The sequence below is a fragment of the Dendroctonus ponderosae genome, unplaced genomic scaffold (assembly GCF_020466585.1).
Source record: "Dendroctonus ponderosae isolate FM_Combo_2020 unplaced genomic scaffold, Dpon_F_20191213v2 Dpon_F_20191213_7, whole genome shotgun sequence".
Taxonomy (NCBI): Eukaryota; Metazoa; Arthropoda; class Insecta; order Coleoptera; family Curculionidae; genus Dendroctonus; species Dendroctonus ponderosae.
In genome coordinates this window covers 1,389,395-1,401,454 of record NW_026018916.1, presented here as the reverse complement: position 1 = coordinate 1,401,454, position 12,060 = coordinate 1,389,395, and the positions used below count along the sequence as shown (strand labels likewise).

The window sequence follows — 12,060 nt, the reverse complement described above, 5'->3', positions numbered from 1 at the left end:
AAAGCTCAATTAACTCCGAGCCCTCATTGATTTCCTGGAAATGTTCAACCTTCCTGGCCTGTCATGAAAAGCGTCTCAATAACGCAAGTCGTGTTGTAAAAATTCGTAACTTCCACACCCGATGAGCGAAGGAGTCTAAATTTTGATCAATTATAGCAAAATATGCAGCACTTTTGATTACAAAAGCTCAATTGAATCGAAGCACTGGTTGATTTTTTGTAAAATTTTGAACTTGCAGTTCGCTCAAGAAAGGCGCCTTTATGGCGCAAACTAGATTATAAAAATTCGTAACGTAAGAGCTGTGAAGCTACGAAACTCATATTTTGAGCAGTTATTGCCAAAACGTATAGGTTTTTAGCTGCAAAATTTTATTTAAATAGAACCATCCATTGGCTTCTTCCAAACTGTATAATTTCCTGGTCTATTAAGAAAAGCGTCTCAATAGCACAAACCGGGATATAAAACATCGTACCTTCCCAACTGGTTCAGCTGTAGAGTTAGAGTTTTGACAAATCATAGCGAAAGCTTTAGTGCTTTGATGTCCAAAGGATCAATTAAATCCGAGCCGCCATTAATTTCCTGGAAATTTTCAAATCTCTTGACCTATCACGAAAAGTGTCTCAAAAGCGCAAGTGGTAATATAAACATTTGCCACTTCCAAAAATTGTTCAGTTGCAACATGGCATATTTGAGAAATTACAGTGAATGCATCAACGCTTTTGACTAGAACATCTAATTTATCATAATCAGAACAGCTATTGAGTTCCTGCAAATTTTTGAACTTCCAGGTATTTCAAAAAAGTGTCCCTGGAGCGCAACCCGAACTCTGAAAATTCACAACTTCAATGTCTGTTAAGCTAAAAAGTTCATATTCTGAGCAGTAATTGCCAAAGCTTCAGTGCTTTTATGTGCAAAATTTGGTTTAAATCTGAGCACCCGTTGAGATCCTGCAATTTTTATAATTTCCTGGTCTGATCTATCAAGAAAAGCGTCCTACAAGCGCAAGTCGGATAAAAAAAACTTGGAATTTCCACACGCAAAAGGCCATAAAGTTTAAATTCTGGAAAATATTAGCGGAAGCTTCAGCTCTTTTGTGTAAAARAAATTATTTAAATCAAGAAACCGCTTGATTTTACGCAAGCTTTTGAAGTTTCTGATTAATCAAGAAACGCACCCCAATWTAGTTATTATAGAATTATTATAAAATTATAGTGGACAGTTTATAACTGTTGTGTAAAAAAATYATTTAAATCAGAGAACCGCTTAATTTTCTGMAAGGATTYTAACTTTCTGATCCATCGAGAAAAGCGTCCCAATGGCACAAGTCGGATAAAAAATTCGCATTTTCCACACATGAAAAGCTATGAAGTTTAAATTTCTGAGAACGATAGGGGGAACTTTAGCACTTTTGTGTAAAAAAACTAATTTAAATGAGARAACCYCTTGATTTTCTGCAAGGATTTAAAGATTCTCRTATCTGAAGAAARGCGTTCCAAYAGYGCGCAAGCCTGATAAAAAAATTCGTAACTTCTACAAYCGAAGGGTCATTCATGAAGCTTAATTCTGGGTAAATAAAGCGSAAACTTTAGCCCTTTTGTCTTCAGAATTTCATTCACAATGGAAAATCCGTTGACTTTGAACAAGGTTTTSAACTTTCCAATTCAGYCAAAAAAGTGTCTCAATAGYSYWARCMSGMAWWASRTTMKWAAMTTTAACWTCCGMATWASKATAGTRRARCCTTTACCGCCATCGTGTATAAAATTTCGTTMAAATCAGAGAACTGGTTAATTTTCTGCCAGGTTTTGAACTTTCTGATTCATCAAGGAAAACGYGCAAAAGGCGCCAGTCGGATTAAAAAAAATTGTAACATTCACACGCGAAAGGTTATGAAATCTGGATTCTTGCAAATTCCAGCAGAAGCTTTAGCGCCTTTGCGTAAAAAAATCGATTTAAATCAGAAAACTCGTTGATTTTCTGCAAGCACTTGAATTTTTTGCTTCATCAAGAAAAGCGTCCCACCAGCGCAAGTCGTACAAAAATATTGTCACTTCCATACGCGTAAAGTTGCCCACTTTCGGAGATCATTTCAAAAGCTTCAATGCTTTTTTGTACGAAAGGACTATTAGATTAGTACATGCATTGATTTTAAACATTTTTTTTTTCGAAAATTATAGCCCAAACCTCAGCGCCTATATGTACAACATTCAATTCAGATCTGCAACCCGCTTGATTTTTGCAAAGTTCTGAACTTTCTAATCCAGCAAGAACAACGTGTCAACAGCGCAAGCCGAACTCTAAAAATTCTGAAGATGTTATCCGTCCGTGCTAGCAAAACGTCTGGACAGATTGATCAAACAAGCGCTGGAATCGTTGCTATAAGAGTGATGGGCTTTTGGATAAGCAAACGATATGCTGATGCTCTATCTAAGGGAAGCCTACTTAAAACGGTTCTATTAATCTGATATGGGGCGACTAAACATTTGCAATTTTGTACATTGAGGTCACATACAATGGTTGGACGTCCGGCTCTTATCTTGTAAATATTAATGTGTGTAGAAACCTTTTAAGTATCGAAAGCGCAAGGAAAGTCTGCATGGGAACAAACAAAAAGCTGCATGAACTGAACAATATCCTAACTATAAATGTTACCTGTTAACCTCTGTGTGTAAATTTACCTTCAATCCGAATGCGATTAGCTTCAAGATGGTCTCGCACAGAAAAAAGAACGTAAAAACTATGTTCATTAAGGCCAGTGCTTCCGAGAGAAGCGATGGGGATTGATGGTACTACAATAAAAAACTTGAAAATGTAGCGCTAACTCTATCTACGGAGATCAAGCTTAGGAGCCTGCCTACCTTCGAGACAGGGACACATAGAATAAAAGTCGGCAACTCTTCGGTTTCATTTTCCGAACAATCGCTTTATTGCAAATGAATCCAAGAAATTGTTTGCTCGAGAAACTCGCTCATGAAGAGGGCACAGATTTGCAAGCAATTTCCTGCATCATGGTGAATTTGTTCGGAATTCCTAGCCACATAATAAATACCTATTCCTGCTGGTGTTGGTGTGAAAGTGTACCACATATTGCACATGCCATCAAACCTACTAAGCCTTAGAAGAAAATCTACCACACCAACGCCGCTTTCTAGCTAAAAATCATTCAAACGCTCAAAACCATAAACTACCATCTACGGACGGGATAAACATGTTGTTTGGAAAGTTTGATCTTTGTTCGTTCTTGTCGGTACAGGTTAGGCTTTCAATACATACAAATTTCGACTCTTTGCGAGGTGTTGGCAAATTTTCAAGCGATCAACATCTCGCATTAGAGCTAAGATCGAAATCCACTACGATTGATCGAAAGGAGGCTCTAAGTCTTACCCTCACTCCAAACGCAAGTATCTTCAAAAAGCATTCTACCGTGAACATTCCTGTGAATCCCCAGTTCAAATATTTTAGGCTATAGGTGTATGTGTCACTCTGATTGTTAAACTGTTGGATGGCAACATATGGATTAGACTCTATTATCTATAGTCAATACTCAACTAGATTTACTTGCTAATCTAGGTATAGTTTTTGGTATATAGCCAAGTCCGCCAAGGAGGTTTAGTTTCAAAATTTTATCGCTTTAGATTGTTGTAATGCGACCATGCTGTTGGGAATCTTGATTCAATATCATGCGCTCAAAATGAGAATCACTCCGAAAGGAAGTCCATGCAGATCACAAGTGGGCCGAATCAGTCAATTTCCTGGCTGTTTGTAGGTTTTTGTGCTTTAGCGACAGTTTTTTAATATAAGGAGAAATGCCCCTTTTCGATGCACGCATTTCGATGCAATCATGTCAAGCGCTTCGCAGTGAAAAGCTAATAAATTTAGAACCTGATCTGGACCCCTTAGAAAAAATCGTAGAAGATCTACAGCAAAACAACTCCAAGTATAAACGTGTATTTTTGGAACAGAATCCCATCGAGTTTGAATGGCACAACATTGGCATGCATTTAGTGTTTGAGTAGGAAAATTCAGTGTTTGATGAAGAGGGAAAAAGGTAGACAGATGAAAAATCGCACAAAACCGCAGACATCCTAAGGAACGAATAGCTGCAATAGTTGATGCTGCTGAACTAATCTAAAAGGCTGCAAAGGCAGTGTAAATGTGTGTGCTTCTTTGTTGCATTCTAAATCAGGTTTCTGCCTGCAAAACTGTAGCTCGATGACCCGTCCAGGATATTCTTAGTGTTGAAGAACAAACAAAGAAAGTTTTATTTATTGTGGTGCTGTAGTTGGTGCATAGTACAGAGGCATTCGTAGCAGCGTTTTAGCAGCGTTTTAGTGTGTCTAACTATCATTAGAATATGAATAATGCAAATGTTATACGCAGCTCACAACCCATAAAGCTGCGTATAGAGGGTGGTTGCACCGTCAAGACGGGGTGGAAGATTTCGGCAAACTGGAGTGTAAAGTTGAAGTTATTTTTTATGCGATATTGACAGCAAAAGAGTACATTTGTTACCACTTTTTCTCAAGTATTGAAGCCAGCTACAATGTGACACAATCTCAATTAAGTTTACTTAAAAGTAGAAAAAAACCTCCGACTTTAGCGTCTTTTTGATATTAATCATTGAGCCAAGTTTTTGGTAATGAAGTGTGTATGTATTAGGTAAATAAGGCCAAGTACTTTCGACAATTACGTCATCATCAGGGCCATCGTCAAAACAGAAGCAAACATCCCCAAGAGCACCCAACAAAACATTTTTTGCTCAAACAAAAATGTTTTGTTGGTGCTCTTGGGGATGTTTGCTTCTGTTTTGACGACGGCCCTGATGATGACGTAATTGTCGAAAGTACTTGGCCTTATTTACCTAATACATACACACTTCATTACATAAATTTTCATCCACTGTATACACCCCAACTGCTTCTTGTTTTTTAAAATTGTCTATAACAACTTTGACTAGAAAATGTGTGATTGAAAACAGCATTTTCTGAAAGGTTGTTGAAAGACCTTCAGGGCAGCATAAATATATGGGGTGTTCCATTAAAAAACCCATAATTTTGGCCATAGTGGATGGCAACTGTTGATGCCAACATCGCGTAGAAAATCATCCAAAAATTACACGCCAGTTTGGCCCACCCTGTACGTTCCATCTATATCAACAAGCTGCCGACTTTTGAGTGTTTGGCTGTTTAGATCAAGTTTTGAAACTCAACATGGAAAGACACTTACCTTCATCATCAATAGCAAAGTGTTCAAAACAATGAGCGTCATTATAAAATACTCAAACGGCGACGAAACGACTAATCTCCAAATTTTGTACTTGAGACTGCTCCGTTTGCTCGGCATGTATCTCTCCAGTGGTCTGGCTTGGATGCAAAAATCTATACAGGACTTCTACATAAACCGGAAAAAGAGGTCACGTTAAGTCGAGTGAACAAGTTTGCAAACTGCAAAGGAACTCTACCTGGTTTTTGTCGATTTCTCCACTTTGCAGCTCGGCCTCGCCCTGCTCTTGAAACGTGATGATGATCAAGGCCACGAAGATGTTGACGAAGAAGAACGGAAACACGACGAAGTAGACGATGTAGAATATGGACATTTCGATTCTAAAGTTCTGGATCGGTCCTTGGTCGCTGTAGGTGGCTGCCATTGAGTTTTGTAACACTCTGCAGGAGAAGTCGCCAAAAATTGCAAAGCAATGAAGTGATGTTAAAATCCTACTTACGTAGGCCATCCTTCTCCAGTCTGCACAGCAAACAAGGTGAGCATCGCCATCGCAACATCGTCGTAGTGGAACTTTTGCTGCTGCCACTTGCGATCCTCCACCTTTGGGACGTCGCTGTTCTCCTCGTAAACGAAATATTGCCCCCTAAAAAACGACCAGAGTTAATCAGCAAAGGCCCAAGTAAATCTGTAGAAAGTTGAGCGCTTACTGGCAAGTGGCTTCGGTGATTTTGCTGCCATCCGTGCAGAAGAAGAACTTGCCATTGAACAGCTGAACAGCGATAACGGCAAAGATGAATTGGAACAATATGTAAACGATGAGAATGTTGATGACGTTTTTCAAAGAGTTCACCAAACAATCGAAGACCGCTTTCAACTTCGGCACTCTTTTAATGGTCTTTAACGGCCGCAATACGCGTAGCACTCTGAGGGACTTTATTGTTGAAAGGTTGGCACCTGCCGCTCCACCTCCACCCCTGAAAGCAGCAGAAATTCAAGTAAAGCCCACGCTTCCCTGAAAGATACTCACATGAAGTCGAAGCCCATGGATACCAAGGCACAAACCACCACGACTGCATCCATGACGTTCCAAAACTCCCTCAAATAGGAGCCGGGGTGCAGAATCACTCCCAAATCGATCACTTTGAGGAACATTTCAACCGCAAACACCCCCGTAAAAGCGTAGTCGAACTTATCGAGCACGTTGTTGCGGAACGACTTTTCATCCACTGGATCTTCAGCTGCCAGGGCTGCCGAACTCATGCAAATCACCACCATGATGAAAAAGTCGAAATAGCGCAGGTTTACCACCCAGTGAGCGCCACGCCGAATGCTGCAGATGAAGAAGCGAAATCGGATCAGTGAACTCATTGCTCAAACTGAACACTTACGGATTGGTGGACGACAAAATAAACATGCTAGAATATGGCAGCATAGGTTTTGGCCCGACGATTTCCTCGTCATCATCCACCGGCTTTTCCTCCTTCTTTTTCCGTCTGGTCGTGATTGGACTAGGGGGGCACACCTCCACTCGAGGATTGCTTCCTTCCATCTGGAGGGCCTCCATTTCCTTCTCCAGCTCTAGAGCCTGTTTCTCCTGCAACCACCCAACCACATCCTCAAGGGTCTTTGACCAACTGCCGCACTCACCTTGTTTTCTTCAGCTTGTTCCTCTTCAGCAGCGGTGAGTTCTTGAGCATTTGCCAAGTTGTCAACGGCGATGGCCAAGAACACGTTCAGCAAGGTGTAGTTTCCGAACAACATGAGAATGATGAAATAGAGCGAATACACCATGCCGCCACTGTTCGGCCCGCCCAAAGCATTGATCCCATTGTACATCACCTCGTTCCAATCCTCACCAGTGAGGATCTGCAAATCATCACATCTCGGCAAGGTGTTTTCGAGCCCAAAGCGACCGCACTTACCTGGAAAACTGTCAATAGCGCAATGGGAAAAGTGTTAAAGTTGGCGGGCGGAGTGCCACCATCGAAGTTGAATTGTCCTCCAAACAGTTGCATTCCCAATAGGGCGAAGATCAGGATGAACAAGAAGAGCAGGAACAACAGGGAAATGATGGATCGCATCGAGTTTAGCAGCGATATCACTAGATTGCGCAGCGACGACCAGTATTTGGTCACCTGCAATTAGGGCGGTCAGATCGGAAAATCCAACAAGAGTCGCTCACCTTGAATATTCTGAGCAATCTCAGAGCCCTGAGGACCGACAGACCGAAAGAACCGCCCTTGACGGCACTCCAGATCACTTCGAAAATCGACCCTGAGATCACCACGCAATCGAATCGGTTGAAAGCTGACTCGAAGTAGATTCTTGGTCCAAGTGCGTACATTTTCACGAACATTTCAGACATGAACAGTCCTAGGAAAACGTACTCGGCATAGTCTGAAACATTGCGCGGCTCAGAAAGGGCATCAGAAGATTGAATCGGGAGAGATTGAAGCGAGTATAACAGTGTGTAACTGGCAAACGCCTATAGATTTGCGTTGGAAAATTTGGGAAATTTGAGAGGAAGATTTAGAGGATTCGTTTGCAAAAAGCTGATGTTGAACGCTAAGGGTATCAAGTGTGAACGTAGCAGCGCGCCGGTAATCTGACGTCTTCCATGCACTGCTATGGGTGCGAGTGAGACTACCGATGCCAGCCACGTTCCTGAATGGCAAAATCAGTTTTCATTCAAATATATTAGTCGGAGTTAAGAACAAATCAGAGAACCCGTTGATTTTTTGCAAACTGTTGAAGTTTGCAAAAAAATTGAAGTTGATGATGATTTAGAGGATTTGTGTGCAAAATGCCCTTCTGGTCTATCAAGAAAGTCGTAATTTGAAAAATTTGTATCTTCTAAACCCGTCCATTTCTGAGGTGGGAATTTTGGACAGTGATGGAAAGCACTTTAGGGTTGTCGTCTACCGAAGCTCAATTAAAGTCGATCACCCATTCAGTTTGTGCAAAGTTTTGAACTTTCTGATCTATCAAAAAAAGCCTTCCTAGAGGGCGAACCAGAATATTAAAATTCGAAACTTCAAGAACCGCTAAGAAAGGAAACTGAGATTCTGCGAGATTATTGCGAAGGCAACAGGGCCTTAGTCGACAAAATTGCGTCTAAATCGGAAATCCCGTTGATTTTCTGCAGAGGTTTGAACTTCCCGGTCTATAAAAAAGTGTCGCGACAACGCATGCCGGATTATAAAAAATTGCAACTTCCAAACAGGTTCAGTTATGAAGTGGGAATTTTGGGAAATTATAGCCAAAGCTTTGGGGCTTTAATGCCCGAAAGCTCAATTAACTCCGAGCCCTCATTGATTTCCTGGAAATGTTCAACCTTCCTGGCCTGTCATGAAAAGCGTCTCAATAACGCAAGTCGTGTTATAAAAATCCATAACTTCCACACCCGATGAGCGAAGGAGTCTAAATTTTGATAAATTATAGCAAAATATGCAGCACTTTTGATTACAAAAGCTCAATTGAATCGAAGCATCGGTTGATTTTTTGTAAAATTTTGAACTTGCAGTTCGGTCAAGAAAAGCGCCTTTATGGCGCAAACTAGATTTTAAAAATTCGTAACGTTAGAACTCTGAAGCTACGAAATTCATATTTTGAGCAGTTATTGACAAAACATGTAGGCTTTTATCTACAAAATTTTATTTAAATAGAACCATTCATTGACTTCTTCTAAACTGTATAATTTCCTGGTTTATTAAGAAAAGCGTCTCAATAGCACAAGCCGGGATATAAAACATCCTAACTTCTCAACCGGTTCAGCTGTATAGTTAGAGTTTTGGCAAATCATAGTGAAAGCTTTACTGCCTTGATTTCCAAAAGCTGAATTAAATCCGAGCCCCCATTAATTTCCTGGAAATTTTCAAATCTCCTGACTTATCACGAAAAGTGTCTCAAAAGCGCAAGTGATAATATAAACATTTGCCACTTCGAAAAATCGTTCAGTTGCAAAATGGTAATTTTAAGCAATTACAGTGAAAGCATCAACGCTTTTGACTAAAAAATTTACTTTAAATTTAGAACTGCTATTGAGTTCCTGCAAATTTTTGAACTTCCAGGTATTTCAAAAAAAGTGTCCCTGGAGCGCAACCCGAAATAAGAAAATTCGTAACTTCAATGACTGTTCAGCTATAAAGTTCATATTCTGGACAGTTATTGCCAAAGCTGCAGTGCTTTTATGTTAAAAATTTGGTTTAAATCAGAATACCCGTTGAGATTCTGCAATTTTTATAATTTCCTGGCCTGATCTATCAAGAAAAGCGTCTCAATGACGCAAACCGGACTATAAAAAAATGTTGTTGAGTTCCAAGCCAGTTCAGTTGTGAACTGGAAATCTTGGCCGGGTTATAGCGAAAGCTTCGCTAGTTTAACATTCAAAAGCTCAATTAAATCTGAGCTTTCAATGATTTTCTAGAATTTTGAAGCCCCCTGGCCTTTATGAAAAGTATCTCAAAAGCACAACTCGCATTGAAAATCATCGTAGCTTCTAACCTCATAGAGTTATCAATTCGAAAGTTTGCAGGAGTATAGACAAGGTCTTGGCCAGCTTGAGTGCAAAAAGCTAGTTGGTTTAAAGCATTCGTCGATTTTCTAGAATTTTTCAAAGTATACTCACATAAAAAATCGTCAAGCCACTTCGGCTGGCCATGGTATTCGACTGCCACGCAAAACGTATTGAAGAATACCAGCATGATGACCGTCCAGTAAAACCATTGCGTTTTCACCATGTGTCGTATACTGAATCGAAATCTCTTCTCAGCTCTCCAGAAGCGCGCACAGGCTCCATGTCCTTTCGCTCTGGATTTCATGTAGCCGGATCGGCCAAAGCCTGCTAATAGAACTTACACTTCAACATTGGATGGCATTCTTCCCGGTCAGTTTGGGTATAAGAAAGATTTTTGCCGAAAACGCGCCACTTTTGTTTAAAAAATACCAGCAATTTCTTTTGATTCTTCAGACAAGAGTGAGTGGGAGAAGAGTCTTAACTGACACCAGTCAAGTACGTAAAATTAAGCTACTGATCAACTACTAAAGTGCCTAAAAAGTACCAATTCGTCTAGGCTAATGCTAATGTTGCTATGTGGCATCTAGAATCACAAAAAGATCTATTCTATTCTATAGAGACACCCTAAAGAAGGTTTAGGTCTACGCAAGAAAGTAATGGGTACCAGCCAAAAGCCTAGGAGTTTTTCGTGGTGGCTTCCGCTCGGAATCCATTACGGAAAAACTCGGAACAACACAATTCTTTAAAAACAATGCTGTTGATAAAGGGACTGGTTTTCGAAACGATAGAGAATGTCGGTTTCATAAGCATCTACTCTGAATGAAAATGCATTCATTATTTAGTGTAGTCTAATTGTCAATTTTACATTTTTTCCAGCTGCGTACCTTTTAGCTTTTTGTTAGATTCTGTAAGAAACACTGGGAATTAAAAATGTGTATCAGTAAATGAAAGGTACTTAAATGCAGAACGTTCGCATTGATCTTGCAAGCCGAGACGAACTTGATTCTGGAAACACTCCAATAGTTTTTGAAGTTTTTTTTGGGAAAACATGCAAGATCGATGGAAGGTTCTGCATAATAAAAAGTAAATCTAAATTGGAATCTTGGTTTATCAACCATGCATTAGATACTAATTTTTGGGCTTTACATACAAAGGTAAAATGTACATATCCTAAGTAGTAAGAAATGGTAAAGTAGGAACAGGACGTAACATTTTAATCTCAATGAATGCTTTTACCAATGTAATTGAGGATCAAAGGGTTATAAAAAACTGCTCTTACCATCATCGGCAACATCTTCCTCCTCTTGTTCCTCCTCAGTGTCGGTGCTTTTGCTTTTTCCGATCTTCTTCAGCTTTTTCTTCTTTGCCGCCCTCCGTCTCGCCTCCATTATGTGCATCTTCTCCTCTTCGGTGGTTCGCTCCTCAGCAAGTATCACTTCCTCTGTGGGGTGCAAAGAGGCATCAATTCCCTCACGTTTAACGCAATGGGGCTTTAGAGTCCTTACCAGCCTTGCAAATCCATTGCACATACCCATTTAGCTCCCTCTCTAATTGGGCTGCTCGCCTTAGCTTTAAAAACTCTTGCCTATTTTCTACTTTTTCTCGCTCCTTGGCAAATTCGCTGTATACAGAGAGCAAGCGCTTAGCAATACGATTATGAGCTGTTAATAAAGCAAGTGAAAGTTTATGTTGGAAAAATCACCACAATGTTTAGACTACCTACTAACTTCGCTGCTTAGGAGGGAGTTATAAATTAAGGCCATGGGAGGCAAAATACTTCTAGCAGATCTACCAGTTAGAACTTGTCCAAGTACAACACCTGCTTGAGTAATCCAGGCCAAATATCGGCCAAAGCTTTCAACAAACTGCTTTTTCGAGCGCGTTTTATAAAAAATGGCTCGCCTCTCCACGCGCAATCTTTCGTTTGAAAACTCGCTAAACATTGTCGAAATTGCATAGAGAAAACCGAAAAGCTCAGTCAGAATCGGGCACATTAAGCAGACTTACCCGCTGAGGACACCGAGGACTAAGTTTAACATAAAAAATGATCCGAGAACTATAAGAGGCACAAAGTACATCCAGTTGTAGTAGCTGCCAACTGCGTCGTTCATCTGGAAATTAAAAAAAAATTGTAGATAAGTTCTATGTTGTTGAGGCGGATTCATTTTTTACAAACTTCTTTTTGGGTATTTCGCCTCAAAAATTTTTGTCTTTAAAAAAGACAGAATTTCAGGTCTTTTATTACAGATTGATAAATAGTGCTCCTATTTCGCAATAAGAACGAATTATTTATCAAAAAGTAATCAAGAACTATCACCTAGAGG

At 40.0% G+C, this 12,060-nt stretch overlaps 1 protein-coding gene across 7 annotated transcripts in view; it reads right to left on the bottom strand.

Moving 5' to 3' along the window:
* LOC109540220 (voltage-dependent calcium channel type A subunit alpha-1) overlaps nt 1-12,060 on the bottom strand; it is a 60,977-nt gene that overhangs the window by 23,217 nt on the left and 25,700 nt on the right. For 4 of the 7 annotated variants that reach the window (XM_048668134.1, XM_048668138.1, XM_048668135.1 and 1 more), the window contains exons 9-23: nt 11,744-11,847; nt 11,242-11,357; nt 11,016-11,177; nt 10,621-10,641; nt 9,848-10,063; nt 7,403-7,617; nt 7,143-7,355; nt 6,868-7,086; nt 6,609-6,814; nt 6,248-6,550; nt 5,928-6,194; nt 5,720-5,863; nt 5,459-5,660; nt 5,224-5,388; nt 2,676-2,786 (exon numbers count right to left, since the gene is read on the bottom strand). In XM_048668134.1, the coding sequence (XP_048524091.1) occupies nt 2,676-2,786; nt 5,224-5,388; nt 5,459-5,660; nt 5,720-5,863; nt 5,928-6,194; nt 6,248-6,550; nt 6,609-6,814; nt 6,868-7,086; nt 7,143-7,355; nt 7,403-7,617; nt 9,848-10,063; nt 10,621-10,641; nt 11,016-11,177; nt 11,242-11,357; nt 11,744-11,847 (2,664 nt within the window). Of the gene's footprint in view, nt 1-2,675; nt 2,787-3,381; nt 3,493-5,223; nt 5,389-5,458; nt 5,661-5,719; nt 5,864-5,927; nt 6,195-6,247; nt 6,551-6,608; nt 6,815-6,867; nt 7,087-7,142; nt 7,356-7,402; nt 7,618-9,847; nt 10,064-10,620; nt 10,642-11,015; nt 11,178-11,241; nt 11,358-11,743; nt 11,848-12,060 lie in introns of all 7 variants that reach the window. The other 3 variants (XM_048668139.1, XM_048668140.1, XM_048668137.1) reach the window with 1 other exon arrangement.